General features: G+C 53.4%; 1 protein-coding gene across 1 annotated transcript; it reads left to right on the plus strand.

The window, feature by feature from the left end:
• The first annotated feature begins 2059 nt into the window (after positions 1-2059).
• LOC119107256 (AP-2 complex subunit alpha-like) lies at positions 2060-23473 on the plus strand. The gene is given in 21 exon segments (XM_037230675.1): positions 2060-2096; positions 5869-5933; positions 8632-8704; positions 9045-9256; positions 9510-9598; positions 10646-10820; positions 11370-11640; positions 12665-12816; positions 13138-13149; positions 14765-14923; positions 15138-15239; positions 15241-15276; positions 15461-15775; positions 16222-16419; positions 17826-17972; positions 18364-18593; positions 18900-19029; positions 20100-20238; positions 20638-20782; positions 21301-21502; positions 21970-23473. Coding segments are annotated over 21 exon segments (2967 nt in total). The 3' UTR covers positions 22048-23473.
• Positions 23474-24321: the final 848 nt, after the last annotated feature.

A 24321-nucleotide genomic window follows, 5' to 3' on the forward strand; every position in this document is an offset into this window, starting at 1 on the left:
AACAGAAGTACTCTCTCCCTCTCGCATACGTAGATGTAAAATCTGCGTAGACTGTACCCCCATGTGCTTAGGAAATGTTTTGGTAATTGGGTTAAACATTCACAAGCATGGTAGGACCAGAATATACGTGACTATCGCAACCCGTTTACGTGCACGTTCTCAACACACAGTTTAATCGGCAAAACAGATGGATTTCAGCTAATGTAAAACAAAACAGACATATTTCTCCACGTATCTTTCAAGACAGCGAAACGCAACCTTTCTTCATTTGCGCTCAGGCATATGACCTTTTGTTGGTAATGATCTTTTCCTCACTCGTTCCAACGAACACGCATTGCGAGACTGCTGCATGCCTGCAGTGCACTGCTCCCAGCTGCTGTGCCTCTGAACGAAAAGCATCCCTTTTCTCATTCAGTTTAAACGTGTTCTACAGAGATAGGTACTGACGACTCCGTGAATGTAGATTGCGGACCGAAATAGGATAAAAGTTATACACTGACATCGTCGAGCGACATTCGCCTTGGAATGTTCCACCGTCGCTCAGAATTGACTAAGATTTCAGATCATTAAGTGTGATCACTTGCCATTAAATAGTAGTTCAGAGCATTCAGAACGGTCATTCAAAATTGAATACCGTTTCAGATCATTCAAATTTGCATTCAGAATGGATCGTGATGAACATACGCGTCCGCAAGCCTTAGAAACAAAACCATGACGCTCTGCGTCGCAGTCTCCAGGTGTCGCACAGCGTCGGCCTTTGGCTAACACTAGGCGGTGGTCAACAGGCAGACGAAAGCGATTATACGTGTGAAATAACGCCTTTGAATGCTTTAGCACATCAATTAGTATATTTAGAAGGCAGTCTGGGCGAAAACTTATTGAAAACTGGTGGTGAGAACGGAACAGTAAGGGGAAAATCTATATTTTTCATGTTGTGACTATTCAGAGTTCACCCCCAAATTTCACAACTGAAATAAATGTTCCAATTTAGTTTTTGAACGACACGAATTCATTTTGAAACACTTTCGAAGGGATCATTTCACAACGGTCGTTCTCGCGCGCCCGGCGTCCGACGCCTGATGTTATTTGCAGCGGCCAACGCCTCTCCGGTTGATGGAAACTGCTACTGCGATCCATCGGCGTTCTTTGTTCTAAGATTGCGAGCGCGCGGGCTCCAAAGCATTCAATGTAATTTATTTTACTAGTTAATTCTGTCAAAGGATTGACGTCCTTGGACACACATGGGTTCGCATTTCTAATTCTTGATCTATCGAACAGTTAGGAGACCCTTCCTTTTTTGCGGGCAAAGCGAAACTTGTTATCAGTTTGCTCGGTACTCTCTTGTCTTGTTTGGTCAATGAAATACAGTCTGGCACTTTGCCATTTTGAACAATACATTCAAATGTTGTGGATTTGTTCTGCAAAAATGCTGGCTTCAGATTTATGGGCTAGACCATAACAATTCTTAAAGGGGGTATTTCACGTGTGAAGATATTGAAGCACGCATCAGATATGCTGAAATGAGCTTACTTTCTATTTGGATGACTTACTAACTTATTGTATATTTGTATTATATAAGGACTCACTAACTATTGGAATGTTGTTAAGTGGAAAAGGCCGCTGTAAACAACACAGGATCCCTAAATCTCTCGAGATTTAGTTAATATGGCCCTCAATAAAGCAATGATTATGTCATCGTACTTTGCACAACACTGATCTAGAGACAATCGTTATATCTGGAAATTGTGCTCACGAACTCCAGATATGAACGACTCGACAATTATATTTGTATTGGCCTTGATCACCGCATGGCTTATGGAATGAAAGGATTTGAATTACGTTATTTTGACTTCACGAATGCCAAGGTGGCTTTTAAATACACTATTTTCGCGGGCGGGTAGCTCAAAAACTCGAGCTGTTTAGGTCTTAAGTGCAAGGCTGTGAACTGCACCGAATGATTTTTACGGTGCTATTTCAATTCAAAACTCCATACAAATGTAGAATACTTCCCTTAAATCCGAAGTCACAGCTCTGTAGAAATTCACTTATTTTGTGCAGCATGTTGGATTTGTACGATGTGCCGTGCGAGAACGCGAGTCAGTTCTCAGCTTGTCTTAAGTGCGATCGAAATCCTTGAACATTATGTGCCGCCACGTTTTTGGTGCAGGCTGTTAATCACCTTGCAGCCATTTTGATCCGCCTGTCCCTTGAATCGCTTTCCACTTTGACGCTTTCCATTTCGGAGCGATGCTGTGGGCTAGGAGTGAGATACTGTGGTGGCGAATCCGTCGCTTGGGACGGCCACCAAGCTGTCTCCAGGCAGGTTTGAGGCGCTGCACGAGAAAAATGACTAAATATGTCGGTGAAATACACTAACAAAACAGGCTTCTTCCCGGATTTGACCCGCTTTTCTCTCAAATTCAGGGAGCCTGCTCTAACTGCGTAGGAAGCTACACCCCCGCCCCAACACGTTTCCTCGCCCCATCTCGGCGGGGGATACTGTCGTCAAGTATCACTATCATTTTTGGGGTCTCGATGGTCGAAACCGGGCTCCGGAACCAGACGTAGGGTCGATGTTATGCAACCTTAGACGTTGTTGGACGCGTATGGCTTCGAAAATAGAAAATGTCAGCTGATGTACGCGGCTATTATAGGCTTGTACGGTAACTCCGACAGGTAGCCGCAAAGTGAGCTTCAGGTTGCAACGGAGCATTCGCCATACGCTTGGACGAAGCGCCTAGTGTTGTTTTGCTGATCACCGTCGGACGATAACCGCTATTGGTTTATTCGCATGGCGTCGATCGTCAGGTTTTCATAGCAGCTTCATTGAACTTTCGCGTCGAGGTGGAGGTCGGCATACTTCATGGGTTCGTCTAAACGTAGCCGCTGGGAAATTCGTCACGCATTTTGATGGCAATAATTGACCTGATGGTTTAATTATCCGATAACATGTGACAGAATCGCGGCGAAAGCAGGCTGTTGTAGGGTATATAAGTTGAAACATCGCTGAACGATGCCAAATCTCCCAGACAACAATACAAAACGCTACCAGAATTACCAACATGCAAGAAATATGCATTAAAAACAAACAGAAGGCAGCAAAAACAGAAAACATTCGCGCGCGCACATTTTCCCTCGCATCTCGTGTGCACCACGCGCGCGAGATCGGCCGCTACCAAATAACGGCTCCCGCCTGTCTCGAAACTGATTCATGTTATACAAAGATTACACTGGGCGTATCTTTTTTACAACTTTGAGCTTGTCCTCTGGGCAGGCTGCCCTTTAACGGCTACAGTAGCACGAACAAATTAGGATTCCTCCGTTACTCTCTCAGTTTCAACAACAGATCACCGCTTCAACACCGCTTCGCGGTACTATGAAGGCCAATTCGTTCTTATAATCAACCTAAAAATCGCACCGGTGAAATATACGCCCCAACAACCTTCCAATACGCCCCAATACTAAAGCCTTCAAAGGTACTCCTTCCAGATGTGTCATCATGTTCGTCCAACCGCTGGTCACGGCTTAGTGTAAGCCATGGTGCCGGCGCTGCTAGGCCTTTGGAGACTACAACGCTTGGCGTTGGTGTTTTGTTGCTAAGATTTGCAAGCGCGCAAGTTCGAAGCTACGTTACATCTTTCGTAACACTTATTGATTGTGGCTGAATGTTGAACATTTCCAGACAAGCAAGGCTTGGCCATGTTGATCAAATTGTTAACCCGTTTCTATTTATAATCTAGATTCGCACTATTATCTATGTAGATGCCAGATAAAGATCTTGACTAAGCTTCAGAGTTCTATCGGTGAAGGAAGCGTTTACTTTAAGTCCACTGAACTATCGTAGAGTGGAGAGCGCCGGCGGTTTATTTCATGCAGTCGCTTAACGCGTGAATGTCCATGGCGGCGGCGGTTTATAGCACGATTTATTCAGTGACGAGTTCCGATTTCTCTAGAAACACCTCAGATGGTCAGATATGGTACTGGAACATCGAAACGACCGTTATTCTACAAAACCATGTAACGTTCAAGTTCAAAAGCAAGTTTAAAACCAGAGAACTCCATATCATCAAAAAGTACAGGCTGGTTTCAAATTTTAAAACATCAGATTGCTCACCAAAAGGGAACTGTGCAAGGTACCATGAAAAATGTCCGACCTATCAAAGTCATTTTCAGGGTCGAGTGCATGCTCAAAGAACGGGGAATTCCATATCACCAAAACGTATTGGCCAATTTCAGCCTTTCAAGCACCAGGTTATTCACCAGGACATGAACTTGTGTCCGTTAAAAAGTTCCGATTCCTCAAGGTCACCCTTTAAGCTGCAACCTAGGCTTTAGTCATGGGGAACTCCTTGTTATCAAAAAATTACCGGCCGATTTCACATTTTCATGTATCAGAATATACACAACCGCCTTCTAAGTCTGAAAGTTGACTTTCTAAGCGAAGAAAAAAGAAAATGTGACCTTGAGTTTTGGACTTTCTGACGGACGCTAGTTATTGCGCCTGCAAATATTCTGATGGTTGTAAATTTGAGAAGAAAAAAAAATCGGCAATTTCCTGCTGAAATGAAGTTCCATTTTTTTTCAGCCAAATCTGACCTCGAAAAATCCCTTTAGGAGGTCAGGACAACTTGACAGACGCTACTTCATGCACTTGGGATTTTTCCGGTACTTGAGAATTCAAGGTCAGTCGGTAATTTCTTGGGGATGTGGAACTCCCGTCATATGAGCATGAATTTGATTTGTATAGGTGATGTTTAGTATGGAGGATTTTTTAACTGACGTTAGACTTACCCTTGATGATATTCTGATTCTTAAAAGTTGAAATTTGTCGGTCATTTTTGGTGATATAGAATTCCTTGTCCTTTGACCCTGCGTTTGAAGTTGAAGGTTGCGTATTATTGCGAAATAAACATCATCTTCGACGTTCCCATGCCACATTTGTATACCTGACGTGTTTTGAGATAAATCAGGAACCCGCCACTGAATAAGTCGCTGAATAAATCGCCGAATTTGTGGGGTCATATCCGGGCATTTTTTGGTGGATATACAGCTCGCGCTCAGCGGATCTGACCTTGGCTTTCAGTATTAACAGGCAAACTGATCGTTTCGATGAAGGCACGTTGCTGAAATATCAACGCATCTCTCTGTTCCATTCTCCTGTTTTGCTACGGAGAATAAGGCTACCACTTGTAGTCTTACCTATAGGCAAATTAATGCCTTAATTATGCGGAAGTTGCACTACGATGGCCACAAAATGTGATCCGATGTGTATGAGAGTCGGGGCGTAGTTTCGTTAAACGGGTTAGGTGAAGGGCTGAGCAGTGAAAATGACGTAGCATGCCCCAAAGTACGACAAGAAGCGGATTTCTCTACGGATTTAGTCCATTTTCTTCTCTAAGTTTCGGGGGGGGGGGCAGGAGCTCGAGTGGGGAGGACAGACCCCCTCCCCCACCGTTCAACTGAATATGAAACTACGCTCTTGATCGAAGTTCATAGATGAGAAACGCGACATCATCAGAAATTGCCGTCAAATTCGCAGGCTACGGTGAATTCGCATCCCTCTTTAGATCTTGAGATCACCTAGCAATAACGAATCTGAATAAGCCGTTTCTTTACGAATTTTTCTTCAAATCCAAGTAAATTACTTAACTTTTGATATGAAACAGTATACATTATATTTTTAAGCCTGATTTATTGATGGAATGAAACAAAACTTGTATTCTAATAGCGTCGTTGTAAATATAATCTATGTTCTTTATAGATGCTAAGAAGGGGGTGGACGTCGATTGACGCGGTTCGTCACCGATGTTATGGCGGCGTTCGGCGCACCTGATAGTTTTCGGGAACATACGTTTATGTGATAAAAAGTGTGCTCAGATTTAATCTCCAGGGTGTTGGAAATTGTTTTTGGTTTTCCTGAGCACTTTCTCGGGGTGAGTACAGGCCTGGGTCTTTTATAAAGAACGTAAAAATGGGGGTTGTCTCGCCCCCTTTCCAGCATCAAGTGCGAGTGTGCATTTGTCTTTCGTGTCGCCGGCCGTTATCCAGACGTAAGACGGTTGGATATGCCAGTTTGGGATAATTGAGTGAGTTCTCTGTGATATGTCTTCACATTTTTATCTTGTGTGATGCAGTTTCGTATTGGGCATGTAGTCGTTTTGTGTCGAGCATTGCCCATCTACACTTGTTACCCCATCTGGAAACATCGACTTGTATGTGAAACAGCTGCATGTTTAAATCATTACGTTATTATATCTACACAATTTGTATGATGCTTGTGCTATTTCAATGTTCACAATCTTTTTAGACTGGTTTTATTTCAGTATGTCTTTTTGCTGTCACGTTACAACTTTCATTGCATGACTTAGGTGGGAAATGGGTGTCATGAACATGTGTCTTGCTGTGTGTTAACAAATAAAACAACTTGATTTATCTGTGCTTTTGTGGCATCCAAAGAAGAATAGTCCAAAAAGGATGACTTATGTGCCTGAAGTTTGTGATTGGTCTTTTTCTGGTCACTATGATGCTGTTTATTTGTTCCTGAATAGGTCAACACCGATCACAGTGTGATAGCACATCAAAATTCCTAGGTGTATGAAGAGCTGAGTTTCTTTTTCTGCTTAGAGCATACAAATTTCACTACAATGAAACCTTTGGATTGTGTACGCATACCAGGCATAATAATACTGTAGAAGTCATCAGATTAGTACCACAATCAAGATCACAATAAAAAGGCAAGAGAAATATGGGTATGAAAAAATGTGTTAAGAATGTGGTTTAGTATATATATATATAAAGAGCTCAAACAAAAAAATGTTAATTGGTGTGGGTTGCATAGCATTTATGCAGGTATTCCAAATTGAGAGATTAATGAAACCCTTACCAAAATGTATCAACTGCCTGATGTGCATACATGCTGTTTTCACTTGGTCAGATAATTATCATGCTAGCAGACATAAAACAGGGCATTTTCTACGGTCTGTTATTTATGTGGATTGCTCATGCTTGGCATGATTGATTCATTATTTGCCCTCAATAGCTGTTGTGGCAATATAGCAAATAAGAGAAAGCTAAACAAAATCATGACTTCTAAGAAGGTATGATCAATTTAACTTGCAGCTTAAATTATGGTGTGCTGTTTTATCCATTAGGATAATGTTTAAAGGGACTGAGCATGCATTAGCCTGACACCAGGTTGGTGTTGCAAGGGAAAGCAGCCTTGGAATTAATGAGAATTAATCAATGTGATTCAGGACCAATAAGTAAGCATGCCTATGTCAGCTTGCTTCATGCTTGCATCATCAGCATGAATTTAACATGATGCATTTTCTATCTGTATTTATTTGTTGTCAGACTATTGCCATGACAACCAGTTAAGTTGTACACACTGGCCAGTCACACTTTTCCTATCTGTATTTTGTTGTTGTCAGGCTATTGCCATCACAACCAGTTGAGTTGTACATGCTGGCATGAGTTGTACATGCATGTCACCATTTTTACTCAAAGTGAAACCTGCAGATAACTCCTTGTGTGCAATTCACATTGATATTTCCTGTAACATTCAAGCTTCCAATGTGCATATATCATGACAAAGTTTCTGTCTTACTCAGCAACATGTGACACAAAAGTGTCAGTACCACAGATGTGTGGCTTGTAATAGCATTTCAGTATTATTTCTTTATGGACCTTATGAAAAAGTGCAGGGTCTTTTTTTTAGTTGTTGCACATTTATAACTATACACACTCAACTAAGGATGAGTGTGGTCCATGTTTCAGGGTTTAGTATGCTATGTTTGCTTTGACTGGTTGTTGTATCTTATCCTCAGCAGGTGTTTGTCAATAATACATGATATTTCAGGGATTAGAAATAATTCTCACACTTGGTTTTTCATAACTATTCAGGAAGGCTGGCATACTCTGGACATAGGTGGCTGGTGGGTTCACCATTTTGTTACCACTGATCAGTTCCAGCTCAGTTCAGTGCCGGATGCACAAATTTACAAAAACTTTTTGAATCAGATTAACAATATCATTTCCAAGATATAAAGGTGTTGGATCTTTTAACCTTTTTTTGTAATTGAGACCAAACCATGCACTCATGTACTTAGGCAATGTAAAATCGCCCACATGTCACCTTGATGGGGTGGGCAGGTACAGCAGGGATTCAAACCAGCAACCTTCAATTTCCTAGATGTGCAACTTCACTCAGGAGACTAGAAGATGAAGAATTGATGAGAAGAAGCATTTGGGACACAATTTTTTGGCATTCATGTATCATAACATGGTGTAAAAGAAGAAAGCAGTGAGCAAAAAACTATGTGATTTATGTTGAAAGTGAGAGAGAATGATGTGATTCCTGTTTGGCTCCCTTTCTCCTCTCTTTTGCCCACATGATGATGGTATCACTAAAAGTTTGTGTCCCATGTGGGTATTCAGATCTTTGTGTATCTGTTAGCATGCTGACCAACATTACAAGGGTCCATTCTGCTGGTACTTTTGTGCACACTGGAACTATGGGCATGTAACATTGTACACATTATTTGCAGGTTGTGTGATTGATTGGGATACAGGGTTTTGCTTTTGTATCAGTCATCTGGACTGCATGCAACAACGCATTGGTCTTTCCTTCAGGTCCCATCATGCCCTGCCGTGCGTGGAGATGGAATGCGAGGACTCGCCGTCTTCATATCAGATATACGCAACTGTGAGCAGTCATCAATGGTTCATCAATTTATTCATCAATTCATCCAATTTCAGCACCCACGTTTTCATTGTGTGTTAAGGTCCAGGCCTAGCTTAATGACACTATCTGTTCTATGTTAAATGTGTGTCACCCGTCATTTTCAAAATTAGTTAAGAGATCAGGATTATTCTTTAAATTTCCCTTACTTGTAGAATTTTTGTGGCTGTGGGATGCTAGCCGTTTACCACAAGTGTCCTTCATATTATGTTTATGTTCACCTTGAATTATAGCAGCTCAAGTACACATATTGGCAAGGAATGTGGTAAAGGGTGAAGGAATGCATTGCCTGCTCCATTTTCAGGCAAGAGCAAAGAAGCTGAAATAAAACGGATAAACAAAGAACTGGCCAATATTCGTGGGAAGTTTAAAGGTGACAAGACCTTGGATGGTTATCAGAAGAAAAAATATGTTTGCAAGCTGCTGTTCATTTTCCTCCTGGGTCATGACATTGATTTTGGCCACATGGAAGCCGTCAATCTGCTGTCTTCAAACAAATATACGGAGAAGCAGATTGTAAGTATCAAGCGTGTTCTTTGCTTTGGACTCTTACCTTAAGCTTTGATCATTTTTTGTCAAGGATCTTTTTTATCTTTGATCATCTGTGATTGGCATCTGATATAAAATGAAGTTTATATTTGGTGAATGTACCTGCTGGTGTTATGTGCATGGTGTCTTTCTGTGATATATTTAAATGATGTGCTATATATGTTATATATATATATATATATATGCTTGATTTCATAACTGACACAGGTGCATTTTGCAGGGATATCTTTTCATCTCTGTCCTTATCAACACAAACTCTGATCTGATCAAGCTCATTATCCAAAATATCAAAAATGATCTGGCTTCCAAGTAAGTATTTTGTTGACAGCCATTGTCTTGGTTGGTTTATGCGTCTGAAGTGTGCCGAAGGTTGCAGCGGAAGAAGTGGTGCTCGATTCTTTCGACATGCGGCGAAAACGGGAAGTAATTTACGGAGAGCTGACGTTTTCTGCCGTCAGCTGTCGGCCATGCGTGCTGCCATTTCTGTGCCGGTGTCTGCTCTCTCAGCGCAATTGCTGTCTTGTAATTACTGTCTCAGTGCAATTATTATTTATCACTGTGGCAGTGGAAAATTATTTGCCTTCTCAAGAAGGTTTGGAACATCCAGTGATGTCCCCGGACATTGATGCTGCACTGAAGCTTGGTGTGCTTACTTTTTCCGATTCTTGAGTGTTTGACCCGACCTGTTCATTATGTGTGGGCTATATTTTAATGTATAGAATTACCCATTTGCTTTCTTGAAACATGGTAATGCAATAGGAGCTTTAAGACACCTCTAGTTTACAGTAGAGGTCCGGACATGCCAACAAGTTTTAAATGTTGCAGAGGAGATGCATGAAGTCACAGGGATGCTACTAGGCACATAAATATTGGACGAGGCTGGAACTCCGATTTAACGTGTACCAAACACACTTGCCTCTTAAAATCAACCAGTATCGATTTCCTGCAAGTTCCCTAGTCATGTAGCCTTCACCGATTCCAGAAGCGACCTGAATTCGCGCCTGTAGGGGTTTGCCATAAACGCGATATCAAAGCCTGACAGAATTAAGAGAAAGGTAAAGGAAAGTATGTTGTTGTTGGATAGAGCAAATGTTCCAATTTTTCCAGACGCTTTGCTATGAGCCCATTACCTGCGTTTAAGTTTTCGTCCAGACGAAAGCTGAAGCATACAGGTGCTCACTTCCCACTGTAACAGTAAGGTCATAAGTAGATGATGTTTACTACTTGTAATGTGTGTGACTTGCTGTACATTGAATTGGAGTCCTGAGGGTCGCGGCGGTGTGCGAGCTGACAGTGACCCGTCCGCGGTCTCCGCTCCGCCTCGCGTGACGCACCCTTCCCCGCCGCCCCCGCCAGGAACCCCGTGCACGTGAACCTGGCGATGCAGTGTATCGCCAACATCGGCAGCAAGGACATGGCCGAGGCGTTCGGCCAGGAGATCCCGCGCCTGCTCGTCTCCGCCGACGCCATTGACGTGGTGAAGCAGTCGGCGGCCCTGTGTCTACTGCGGCTCTTCCGCACCAGCCCTGAGGTGGGGCCTTGCAACGCCCCCGCGCTCCGCTCCACCTCGCCCCCGCCCCACTCTCCTGCCCTCTGCCCCGCCTGCCACGTGCTTTGGAGGGCAGCCACAGGACCGGGGAGAGATGTGGTGTCGTTGCGCCTTCGGCCCCTCGTGTGGCCCCGCACATCCTCACCAAAAATCGTCGCTGAATGCTCTAGGCCCCTGCTCGCACCCTGCTGGCCCTCCGTGCGCCCTGTGACCCCGCGCGCCCTGTGACCCCGCGCGCCCTGTGCCTCACGAGCCTCTGTTGTCCCCGCCCCTCGCCCCTCGGCGTCTCCGGGAAGAAGTTTCACCATCAGTTAACATGTTGTCATTCTAAGTGCCACTTGATGACCTTGTTCTGCTGAACTCGTCCACCACACGACCTGTACAGCCGGCCATAACCCCAGTCTCTATCTGCGCTGGACCGTCCGTGCCCAGCGTCCTTGTCAGGGCGGCCTGGCCGAGTCAGTCACGCGCACGCCGGTGTGTTGCACCGCAGCACACAGCAGGCCTGGTGACGCCGCCGCCGCGCCGCAGGTGATACCCAGCGGTGAGTGGACGTCGCGCATCATCCACCTGCTCAACGACCAGCACATGGGCGTGGTAACGGCCGCCGTCAGCCTGATCGAGGCGCTGGTGCGGCACAGCGCCGACGAGTACCGCGGCTGCGTCAGCCTGGCCGTGTCGCGACTCAGCCGCATCGTCACCTCCAGCTACCAGGACCTGCAGGACTACACGTACTACTTCGTGCCGGCGCCCTGGCTCTCCGTCAAGCTGCTGCGCCTGCTGCAGAACTACCCGCCACCAGGTCCGTGGGCGAGGCGGGGCTCGTGCTGGCGGGCTAGCTCGGGGTGGTTGTTGGGTTTTGGTCGGACAGCTGTCCCCTGTTGGGAGTGTCGCCATCGGGTTTGGCCGAGTTGCGACAGCCCATTGGTATGCTGCGTTGTGCAGCCATGAGCTATTGTCATTTTAGGCCGGCTTGTTCTCATGCTAGTACGGGCGGTCGGCGACTGTTTGGATGGGTGCTATATGTCCCATGAAGTCGGCGCGACGGAAAATCCAAAATCATCACCAGCGGCCGTCTGACGAGTCGGGTGAAGGATTTGCTGCCCTCCCAGGCCAAGGTCCTGCCATGCTTTATTAAGAGCGACCATTTGGGTCGTCTCGCGATTTCTGGTACAGTGAGATCGCGGTCTTGATCTTGCCTGTGTGGGCTACTGTTAACGGCGGGGAACGTGACCTAAACCTCGGCACTGTTGAGCCGCGCCGAAACACGTCCAATCACCCAGCTGCCACGTCGAGTACTGCGTTGTATATGATAATGAGCAGCAGCCCGGCGGAGCCCGTTCGTATCCACCGTCTGAGTCAGAGCCAGTCTGTTACCATGTAAACATTGAAAGGCCTCGATTAAGCAGAAACGATCAACATTGGCCAGGTCGTGGTGGGTCCGCCGTGCCCCCTGTCATTGCGGCCGGCGCTTCTGCTTCGCGTCCCGTTGCCCTGACGGCGCCCCTGTCCCGTGTCCCGTTGCGCTGACGGCGCCCCTGTCCGGTGTTCCGATGCCCTGACGGCGTCCCCGTCCCGTGTCCCAGTGCCCTGACGGCGTCCCTGTCCCGTGTCCCAGTGCCCTGACGGCGTCCGTGTCCCGGTGCCCTGACGGCGCCCCTTCCCCGTGTCGCGGTGCCCTGACGGCGCCCCTTCCCCGTGTCCCAGTGCCCTGACGGCGCCCCTGTCCCGTGTCCCAGTGCCCTGACGGCGCCCCTGTCCCGTGTCCCAGTGCCCTGACGGTGTTCGTGTCCCAGTACCCTGACGACGCCCCTGCCCATCTGCAGATGACCCGGGCGTGCGCGGCCGCCTAAACGAGTGCTTGGAGACGATCCTGAACAAGGCGCAGGAGCCGCCCAAGTCGAAGAAGGTGCAGCACTCCAACGCTAAGAACGCCGTGCTCATGGAGGCTATCAGTCTCATCATCCACTTCGGACAGGTGGGGCGCGGGCAAAGGTCACGCTCCGAGAATAGCCGCAATTAAGTCCGACGGAGGCTGCCGTCTGAAATAACCGGTATCTGCGGTGGCGTCAGCAGCCGGTCGGACTTCGGCTGGCCGTCTGGCCGTGGTCGGCCGTCTCGGCCGGAGTGGTACGTGCCACCGTACCGGCCCGTGACAGGGGGCTCTGTGTGGCGCGCGCAGTCACTCACCGCTTCTGTCACCGGCGCCGGCAGTGTGCAGCGGCCGGCGGCGCGGCCCGACCGCGGACGGCGGATCAGACGGGGCTGTCGGACGGGGCTCTGTCACGTGCCGAGGCAGTCGGACGGGTCTGTCGGACGGGGCTCTGTCACGTGTCGAGGCAGTCGGACGGGGCTCTGTCACGTGCCGAGGCAGTCGGACGGGGCTCTGTCACGTGTCGAGGCAGTCGGACGGGGCTCTGTCACGTGTCGAGGCAGTCGGACGGGGCTCTGTCACGTGTCGAGGCAGTCGGACGGGGCTCTGTCACGTGTCGGGCCGTAGGGCCGGTCCCTGGGACGGTTGGCTTCTCCGTAGGGCGCACATAGTCGCCTGGAGATGCTGTGTCGGAGGTTTGGTGTCTGCGGTGTCTCCGCAGATCGTGTATGCCGTGAGCAAATAAGCCCGTTGTCCCGCTGGAGGTGCCAGGGCTTATAGAAGAATCCCTGAGCCCACTGTTCTCCCCACAATTGCGTGAGATTCCGTACTGACCATCAAGCGCCGAGTCCGGCGCTGCACTGATCGGAAAACTTTCGAAACCATCAAACCCCGAAAACCCGAAACATTGCCACTTTTATGACTTCGCTTCGGCCTTAACGTGTCTAAAACGTTGTCATGATGCAAGTACCGTTATGTTGTGCTGGTGTGCCACTTGATAGTGTTGAAACCAAAACACGGGGTAAGTTCAACGTGAAAAGAAGTCTTACAATGACGTAAGGATCCTAAATGAATCCAAAGCACACGCCACAGCACTGTACACATATAAATAAGAAGGGCACGCCCAGCGCGCCGGGTCGCTTTAAAGATACACCTGCTCTCCTGTGGGACTTGACCTCCGCTTCCGACTGTCGGCCGGCATTGCTTTGAATTGTCAGGCGGCTGTTCACGCCCGAGTTTGATGAGCAACACTCCTTGCGTATTGCTGTTGCGGTTCGTGGTGGCTGGTGGGGAAGGATCGCCAACACTTTCCCGGTGAACTCCTGGGCTTGACCATTACAGTGCCGTATGGTCTGCATTGGCACAGCCAGTGTACGGTGCCGTATCTTCGACATGTCCACCGGTTACGCGCATTGATGTTGCTTCGGTAATTCGTGCTCAGGCTAGATGGGGAGTGGGATAGGGCGAATGTACACCAGCAATGGACGTACTGCAGGTAGCCTGGAGAATCCACCCGCTGAACGTCCCCGAGCCGATGACGCGGCATGCCTGGCTGCTTCGACGGCACTTCCCGTGTGTCGTACTTCCTGTGGGTGACGCTGGTGCCGCAGACCGATGTTATGGCCTCGGTGAAGGATCAGCTGCAACGTGGTTGGCTACGGCTAGCCGCTGTTGGACATGCTGACACGTGTCCATGACACTGGGGTACTTTGTGCGCGCTGCGGGAAACAGTGTCAGAGCACTATAGGAGTAAATGACCAGTAACATCAACGTTAAAGTGAAGGGGTTAAAAGTTACGGGCAGTTGACACAGAACTGCAGCTCCGCCGCGGTGTACGGGACGTACGTGCACTCGCCGTGTTGTACAGCCGTGGACGTATAGTTTGTGCGGCGCTTATACGTGTCGTTCGCGGCCAAGGTTGTTGTCCAGCGTACCTTCACCTGCTCCGCGGCGGCTGGAGCTGTGCTCCCGGCTCTCCGGGACAGCGCGGTGTGGGCGCGACCCTTGCACGCAACGCTCACGGCCCCTTTTGCCTGCGCCAGCTGAGCCGCAGCTGCTGGTGCGCGCCTGCAACCAGCTGGGCCAGTTCCTGACGCACCGTGAGACCAACCTGCGCTACCTGGCGCTCGAGTCCATGTGCCTGCTGGCCACCTCCGAGTTCTCGCACGAGGCCGTCAAGAAGCATCAGGAGACAGTTATCAACGCGCTCAAGGTGGGCTGGCGGCCGGGGCGGGGCGGGGTAGGTCAGGGCAGTGGCCGGGGTATGGTACGGGTCGAAGTGGGGACGGCATTGCCGCCGCTCACTTGCTCGCTTCCTGTGCTGGCTGCTGCGGCATGGCCCAAAGCGGGGCTACCGGACTCGACCATGTCCTAAAATCATGGCCCACCGTGCACCACGGGTGACCTCACGTGACCTGTGACCCCAGACGGAGCGCGACGTGTCGGTCAGACAACGTGCCGTGGACCTGCTGTACGCCATGTGCGACCGCACCAACGCGGAGACGATCGTCCAGGAGATGCTGAACTATCCTGGAGTCGGCCGACTACTCCATCCGCGAGGAGATGGTACGTATGGGCGGCCCGGCGCCACCGGTCTCCGGCTCGTGAGTCCGAGGAGCCGCCAGCTGGCTGCGCTTGATGCTTGATCTTCGACGCGGCCATTGGCGGGGGAAGTGAGCCGCGCTCGATGGGCTTCGAACAGTCAGTAGTCGAGTACGAGCGTGCCCCGTAACCGACCTCGCCGCTTCAGGTGCTGAAGGTGGCCATCCTGGCCGAGAAGTACGCCATGGACTACACCTGGTACGTGGACGTGATCCTCAACCTGATCCGCATCGCCGGCGACTACGTCAGCGAGGAGGTGTGGTACCGCGTCATCCAGATCGTCGTCAACCGCGAGGACGTGCAGGGCTACGCCGCCAAGACGGTGTTCGAGGCGCTGCAGGCGCCCGCCTGCCACGAGAACATGGTCAAAGTGGGCGGCTACATCCTCGGAGAGTTCGGCAACCTGATCGCCGGCGACGCGCGCTCCGCCCCGGGCGTGCAGTTCAGTCTGCTGCACTCCAAGGTGAGAGGCCGGCCCGGGGGCGGCGCGCCGGCAGGCCGCCACCACCCCTCCGCTGGCGCTGCCGGGCGTGCGCGGCGTATTTGTTGGCGAGGTATGGGTGAGGCCTGAGCGCGGAGATCTCGTTCGACTGATTGTTGTTGTGGCTTGGATGTGCTGAGGAAGGCCGCGTTTGTCTGTCGGAATTTGCATTCACTCCCAATATTGCAATGTTTTCCAGCACGATGTGCGCCTCAGCTGATATTCTTAAGATTTCATCGCGTCTTACTGGTGTTATAACACAATATGAGAGCCTAGTATTTGCGCCTGATCGACTGGTCATGTCCAATCGCTTCGTAATGGGCGGCAAGGACCACAGTCAAGGCGCGTGCTAAGCCCCCATTGGGCGTCGTCATCTGTCGGTCTGCTGGTCGGTGGCCCTGTCTCACGGCGCGCCTCTCGTCCCTCAGTACCACCTGTGCTCGGCGCCCACCCGCGCGCTGCTGCTCTCCACCTACGTCAAGTACATCAACCTGTTCCCGGAGATCAAGGGTCAGATCCAGGACGTGCTGCACTCGGACAACAACCTGCGCTCTGCCGACGCCGAGCTGCAGCAGCGCGCCTCCGAGTACCTCAGCCTCTCGGTGCACGCCACCACCGACGTGCTGGTGAGAGCCGGAGGAGTACCCCAGCCTCTCGGCGCACGCCGCCACTGACGTGCTGGTGAGAGCCGGAGGAGTACCCCAGCCTCTCGGTGCACGCCACCACCGACGGGCTGGTGAGAGCCAGAGGAGTACCCCAGCCTCTCGGTGCTCGCCACCACCGACGTGCTGGTGAGAGCCGGAGGAGTACCCCAGCCTCTCGGTGCACGCCACCACCGACGTGCTGGTGAGAGCCGGAGGAGTACCCCAGCCTCTTCGGCGCCACGTCACCACCGACGTGTCTGGTGAGACAGATGAAGTACCCAAGCCTCTCGTGCTCGCCACCACTGACGTGCTGGTGAGAGCCGGAGGGTTAAAGCCCCGCCTCTCGGTGGCACGTCACCACCGACGTGATGGTGAGAGCCAGAGGAGTACCCCGCTCTCGGCGCACGCCACCACTGACGTGCTGGTGGAGGCAGGAGGAGTACCCCCCAGCCTCTCGGGCACGCCACCACCGACGTGCTGGTGAGAGCCAGAGGAGTACCCCAGCCTCTCGGTGCTCGCCACCACCGACGTGCTGGTGAGAGCCGGAGGAGTACCCCAGCCTCTCGGTGCTCGCCACCACCGACGTGCTGGTGAGAGCCGGAGGAGGCAGCGCCGACCGGCGGAGGCGGTGCCAGTCGGAGGAGGCCTCCGCTCCAGTCCAGATGCTGAGCTGCTGGGAGCGGGCAGGAGGGCATGTGGTGGCTTGTTTTCGTCCGGGCCGCTCGCTCGCTGTTGGCGCTGGTGTTTTGGTGGACGCAGAACAGCCTGCTAAGCGGGTGAGACAGGCTCGATGTCAGTCGCCGCCGTCAATTATCATCTGTGTGACTTCCACTTGCAAATTTAAGTGTAGATGGCTATGTCCTCTTTGATGATATCCTTGAACTTTTTGTCAAAGATGCACACATTGACAAGCAAACGCCATTGCTGCGGCGCGTACGCGTGTTTCCAACACATTCCCTCCGTTTGTGATACGTAAGTACTGCCGTTGCTGCGGTGCATACGCGTGTTCCCAACACATTCCCTCCGTTTGTGATACGTAAGTACTGCCATTGCTGCGATACATACGCGTGTTCCCTCCGTTTGTGGTACGTAAGTACCGCCATTGCTGCAGTACGTACGCGTCTTTCCAGCACATTTCCTCCGTTTGTGAGACGTATGTTAATCCACGATTCCCTCAAATCTAGATACCGGTCTCGGGGCTTCCTTGAAGACTCATGCGTCGTCTCCACGGAGCTGGAGCAGTTCCATTGTTAATGATGTACCTCCAGTTACGATCGTGCTGTGTGGGGGCGGCAGCCCGTCCTCAGACGGGGGCGCTGTCGGTCGCCGACCCGCCATCGTCGCTGTTTCGGCGGTCGGGCAGCTCTGACGGGCAGCTCCGCGGGCAGGCGACGGTGCTGGAGGAGATGCCGCCGTTCCCGGAGCGCGAGTCGTCGATCCTGGCCATCCTGAAGAAGAAGAGCGGCCGCATCCCAGACATCAGCAAGACGCCGCGCGGCGTGACGGCCAACCCACACGCCAGCGAGCGGCCTCAGGTGCGGCCCGGGTCGGCCTCGCGCCGATGGTGCTGCCTGCTCAGTGCCCCGGCCACAGTGCTCTGGACAGGGCCCGGAAATCGCGGTCCCAAGAGGCCGTGCGTTGCTGTTGGAGCGACCAGTCCGATGAATATTCGCCTGCTTTTGCGCATGTGCTGAAACAAAACAGTTGGATGGCCAAATAGTAGCCTGATGCATAGTCTTATCGCCGCGAGAAATATGTCGTCATCGCCGTAATTCGTATATCTGCATCCTTCATCACTGAAAGAGCGCCGCTGTTTCCCCGGCTGTGTGACCACGTTTGGCGGAACTCCCAGCGCGTGCTGCTCTGTCGGCCGGCGGGAGCCGCCTGGTGCCCGCCTCCTGACCCCCCTCCCCCTCTGCGCTGCAGGGTCTGGGCAGCGCGGACGTACCGTCGCTGCTGGGCGGCGGCGGTGGCGGCGCGCCAGCACCGGCCGCCCCCGCACCCCAGTCCAACACGGGCCTGCTGGTGGACGTGCTGGGCGAGGCCTACGGTGGCGGTCCGGCCGCCCCGCCCGCCACCAACGGCGCCGCCGGCGCCAGCCCCGTCAACGACTACGGTGCCGGCAGCGTGCAGGACCACCAGCAGAGCGTCAAAAAGTACGCCCCGAGCCCCGGCAAGGCAGCGGTACAATGAAAGGGAGCCCAGAGCAGTGTCAAAGAGATGGTCGTGGATTCACCAACAGTGGCCATTTTCCCAGAGGAGGAAGACAACTTATGTTCACCCTGAATGGAGTTGGAATGTGTTATGGACAGCGAAATGATTTTTCCAATTGAGGCTTTTACGTCTTTATGACACTGAAACAAAAATGTGACAAAAACAAAAACGAAGACTTAACAAAAGGCGCAATTTCCCAGAAGCCTCTCTTTGATGAGACCGATCTCACACGGTACCCCTCCGGTCAGGTTCATCTGCAAGAACAACGGCGTGTTGTTCGAAAACGACATCCTGCAGATCGGCATCAAGAGCGAGTACAGGCTGAACCTGGGCCGCGTCGGCATCTTCTACGGCAACAAGACGCCCATCGCGCTGATGGTCAGTCCCGAGCCTGGGGGCCGCGCTGGCGGCGGCTCGCCGGCGTCACGGGGAGAGGGTGGGCTGGATGAAACGCGACGGGCTCGGCTTGGCGTCCGTGTAATACTGCGCGGCGCTGCGATGGGGAATTCTGGATGATGCTGGTGGTTTTAATGTCTGTCGGTATAGGCAAATTACGCTGTAGTATTTTTATTTTTGGCATTTATATGCTACCATTCATTGTTACGTTATCGAAGGTATTGACTGCGGCCATGGCTGTCGAGCCATTGAATTGCGGTCCCCAAATAGCACCAATAGACAACGAGCCGTATGTACACGTCCGCAGTAATTTTTTGTTACTCGTGCACCACCCAAAACGACATATGAGCAATCTTCTGTTCACGCACGGCTGTCGGCCGGGATCGCCACCCCCGTCAGTCGTCAATCCCACCGCCGGCGTGCCGGAGCCTGTGTGTGGTCTGGCGGTGACCTCGGGACCAGTGTGGTCTGGCGGTGACCTCGGGGCCAGTGTGTGGTCTGGCGGGGACCTCGGTGCCGGTGTGTGGTGTGGCGGTGACCTCGGAGCCAGTGTGTGGTCTGGCGGTGACCCCGGGGCCAGTGTGTGGTCTGTTGGTGGCCTCGGGGCCAGTGTGTGGTCTGTTGGTGGCTTCGGGGCCAGTGTGTGGTCTGGTGGTGACATTAGGGCCAGTGAATGGCCTGACGGTGACCTCGGGGCCAGTGTGTGGTGTGATGGTGACCTCGGGGCCAGTAGTGTGGTCTATTGGTGGCTTCGGGGCCAGTGTATGGTCTGGTGGTGACATTAGGGCCAGTGAATGGCCTGACGGTGACCTCGGGGCCAGTGTGTGGTGTGATGGTGACCTCGGGGCCAATGTGTGGTCTGGCGGTGACCTCGGGGCCAGTGTGTGGTGTGACGGTGACCTCGGGGCCAATGTGTGGTCTGGCGGTGATCTCGCGGTCAGTGTGTGGTCTGGCGGTGACCTCGGGGTCAGTGTGTGGTCTGCCGGCGACCTCGCGGTCAGCGTGTTTTCTGGCGGTGACCCGGCGATGACCCGATCCCGCCGCCACCGCAGGGCTTTAGCACCAGCATCACGCTGCCGGACGGGCTGGCCAAGAGTCTGACGGTGCAGGCCAAGCCGGTGGACGGCAGCATCGAAGGCGGCGCCCAGGTTCAGCAGATGGTCAACTTCGAGTTCATCGAGGAGTTTGTCGGTACGACCGGTCGCTGTTTTGGCGGGAGGGCTCTGTTGGGCGGTGCCGCTACCTCGGGGTGTTGGTCGGCCGCTGTGGTGTGGAGTCTGCCGTGCAGCTGATCCGCACCTGGCAGCTGTATGATATCCTGCCGCGGAGAGCTAAGTCTCGTCATCATGACGGTGAATGACGTCTGCAGAGAAATGCGTATCTCGCATGTGCAGTGGCGGGGTTACAGCGTAGAGTCCACGGGCTTGATACGCACATTGGCTTTTCAACAGCCACCTGGTGTTTTCGCTTCCTGTCACGATCGGCTGGTCCCGTCTGGTCCTGCGGCCCTCGCGCATTGTCGTGGGAGAGCGCGTGGAGCGGTGGCTCAAGCTCGCTCCTGGCTGGTGACTCCTCCGCCGCCGTCCTCAGGCATGCCCGACCTCTCGGTCAGCTTCATGTACAGCGGTGTACAGCAGAAGCTCAACCTCAAGCTGCCCGTCACGCCCAACAAGTTCTTCGAGCCGACCGAGATGAACTCGGAGGCGTTCTTCGCGCGCTGGAAGAACCTCAGCAGGTGAGCTGGAGCCGGTGCGGAGCCGAGGCTGCCGGCCTGGCGTGGCCACTTCTCGGACGTAGGCCGGTAACGGCGTCGCCCAAGCGTGTGCTGACGGCCCAAGAAATGTAATTTGCTGTCATTTCGACTGGTGTGGATGTGTCAGGGTGCTGCTCTGCACAGCTGTGCTGAGATGAGTGGTTTGTGGGTACTGAACATGTGATGTGATATTCAGCATTGCATTACTTTGTTAATTTCGAGAAATGTGTGTCGTTTGTCAGCCAGCTTTCGCCGTTTTGCATGTACGCACCTGTCCAGATTGATTAGATTTGCATGAGACTTTGTATTGCATTTCCTGCTGAATGTGTGAGCGACTCGTCGCTGGGCCGGTGTGACGCCCAAAGACGCAGGCTGATCCGGCTGGGGAGGGGATTCGGCCGGCGCTATAACGTCCCGCTCTGCTGGGTGTCGACGCGCACCCTGGCGGGCTGACGCTGGGCGGCCCGTGCGCCGCGGCGACGCTCACCCTCGCCTCGCAGTCCCAACCAGGAGGCGCAGAAGATCTTCAAGGCCAAGCTGCCGATGGACGCCGGCACGGGCACCCGGCTGGCCGGCTTCGGCATGCAGCTGCTGGAGGGCGTGGACCCCAACCCGGAAAACTTCGTGTGCGCCGGCATTCTGCACGGCCGCGGCGTACAGGTCGGCTCGCTGCTGCGGCTCGAGCCCAACAAACAGGCCCAGGTCAGTCCTCCACCGGTGCTGCGGCTCGAGCTCCACAAACAGCTAGAGTCTGGTGGACGCTGCTGCTGAGTTACTTCGGCAGCTACCGTTCCTTGGTAGTGGTTAGTGGTGGTGGTGGACGGCGGACGGGTTTCTGACCTGTACGGGTGACAACTGCCGGGCCGCCGGCGGATGGTTCTGGGATATCGCGGTGTTTTAACTGGGTGGTACGCGTAACTGGATAGGGTGGGCAACATAGCACCTTGCTCTCAGGTTGCGCAATCGAGCATTCGCTTTGTGCAACATGTAGTGGACAGCCCATTCGTGTCACATCGTCTGCGTGCTAGTGAAGTAACACCTCCGGCCTGTGAAAGCCCACGTGCCAGGCGCGGACGCAGTCAGGCCGCAGGCAGCATACCCAGGTCGGCGTGCGGCCGGCGTGCTCGACCGACGCGGCCTAACCGTGCACGCCCGCGCGCCGCCGGCAGATGTACCGGCTGACCATTCGCTCGAGCAAGGACAAGACGTCGCAGGTGCTCTGCGACCTGCTGGTGGACCAGTTCTGAGGTGCTCCCGACCGACCGACCGGCCGGCCGGCCGGCCGGCAGGCAGGCGGCCAGGTTGACGTGTTGTGTGGCCGTAGTGCGCGGCGCGGCCGCCTCATTCCAATGTTGCCGGGGAGCGGGCGCGTGCGCGCGCGCGACGCCCGGCCGTCCCGACGCAGTTGCCGCCGCCGCCGCCGCCGCCGCCGCCGCTGTCGCCTCCCTCTGTCGCTGTCCTGTCGTGCCCGCGTCTGGCCGCCGCCCCCGCCCCCAGCGGGGAAGGCCGCCCGTACCCCCGCGCTCGGCGGCCGCCGGGGCCCGCGCCAGACGCAGGATCCGCTTCACGCCTTAGATACCTACCCGTTTATCAGCGAATATTATCATGCTTCCTGCGAGGATCGTATCGCATTCATTCGGCCGGCTGTGGCCGCGCGGGCGGAACGTAGTGTCGGTTATTGTTTTGATTTGTTATTGGCTTATTCGTATGCATATATTGTATTAGCATATGACTATTATCGTTACATGCCGGGCCGGGCAGCACCATCTACTTAAGCCAACTTTGTACGTACCGGTTCAAGGGTTCCACATTAGCCACGCGAGGCGTCCGTAGGTGCTAAAGACAGTGCCGCGCGCCGCGGCCGTGCCGGTCGGTCGGCCGGCCGGCCGGCGGGCGGCCCGCGCGGTCCCGTGCCGACGGCGGGCCGGCGGCGGCCCGTCCGTCGGCCCGCCGGTCCTGTGTCGATGCGTCGTCTGTCCGCGGCCGGCCGGCGCGCGCGGCCCCTGGCCCCGACGCCTGCGTTATGTCTCGGTGCGATGGCCGCCGGAGAGAGAGGGCGGTGGAGGAGAGTGAGAATTGGGGGAAGGTGCGTTTAGACTGCTCCGCGTGTATGTGTGTTTGTGTGTGTGTGTGCGTGCGTGCGTGCGTGCGTGGTACGCGTGGGTTGAGTCAGGACCCGGGAGTGCGCTTGCTTGTGAAAGGAGGTTGGTCGGATGCGCATTTGTCTGCTGTTTACGTGGTGTGTGCGCTGAACGATTCATTTGTGATGTGTGCGCGTATTGCTCGTGTAGACGCGTCCGGTGTCTTCTGTGCTTGTCGTCGCCTCGTGTCTGCAATGTCTAGCTCATGTCTGTTTTCGTGTCGCGTTCGTTATTTCTGGAACGTGGACGATACGCCCCGCCGTTTAGGCTCCGTCACTGTCTGGCCATGTTGTTTGGAGCCTGTCTGTCGTCCTTGTGTTAGAGAATGCATGGGCGCATGTCCGCCACGGCCAGCCGTAGGCGTGTGGGACACCTGCCGTGTTCTCTGGAGTGTGTCTGCCGTCGCCGTGTGGTTGCAAGGTCTGTCGCGCGTGGGCTCGTGTTGGCATCGGGGGACGTGCGCGCTGGCCGGCTTCGCGGCCCAGTCATTGTCTCAACGCCGGCGGAACGACTAATAAATATGTGTACGTCACGCGGGACCGTTGGGAGCCGCCGGACCCGCCCCGCACGCCGCGGCGGCAGCTCGGCAGCACTCGTCAGTGGACGACGACACCCCGCAGAGCATTGATCGGGCTGTGGGGAGGTGGCGTGTAACATGATTCAGCGGGCAAGAGTCGACCATGAGCGCGGCAACAACAATTTCCGTACTGCTGTTGTCGCTGCCGACGGCAGTGTGTAAGCTCGTCAGGAGTTGGCCATTGGAATATGTGGAGTTCCTCACTACTGGCGCGCAGGTAAACGAGCACAAAGCCGGCGGGCGACACGGGTTACGCCCTGTTACGCACGTGTGCTATTCATAAGCGTACTTTGAATAACATAGACATCGTTTTCCGCGCAGGCTATGTCGCGCCACATTACCCGCCTGCTGTCCGCGCGCCACTTCCGAACACGGCGTGCGGTGCTCATGCTGTGCGCATCTGTAAGCGTCACGAAAAAAGGACGCTGTAATGCGTGTCGCATGTGGTTGGCTTCCATGACCGTGCGCTTTGCGACCGAGATCGACGGTGTGAGGCGTGGGAGATTTTAGTCTCGGGAGTGGTTGGCGTATGGGGTAGGAGATTGTAGTTTCTCGGAGCGGACGGTGTAGGGAGTGGGAGATTCTAGTCTTAGTGGATGTCAGGAGTGGGGAGTTCTTGGCTTCGGTTTCTGCACACTGCGCCGGGCCCGCGGCGAGACTGAACGAAAATCGACGGAAATGTTTGTAGTGAGCTGGCCCTTTAGGCCGCCCAACGCAAGCGACGAGCGTACGCATGTGACCCAGTTCCAGTGCATCGCGCCAGAAGGTAGCAGAATGGACCGTTTCTGTCCGCGCCGCATTCG

Source organism: Pollicipes pollicipes, unplaced genomic scaffold, assembly GCF_011947565.3.
Source record: "Pollicipes pollicipes isolate AB1234 unplaced genomic scaffold, Ppol_2.1 Scaffold_6686;HRSCAF=7923_pilon_pilon_pilon, whole genome shotgun sequence".
In the NCBI taxonomy this organism is placed as follows: domain Eukaryota; kingdom Metazoa; phylum Arthropoda; class Thecostraca; order Pollicipedomorpha; family Pollicipedidae; genus Pollicipes; species Pollicipes pollicipes.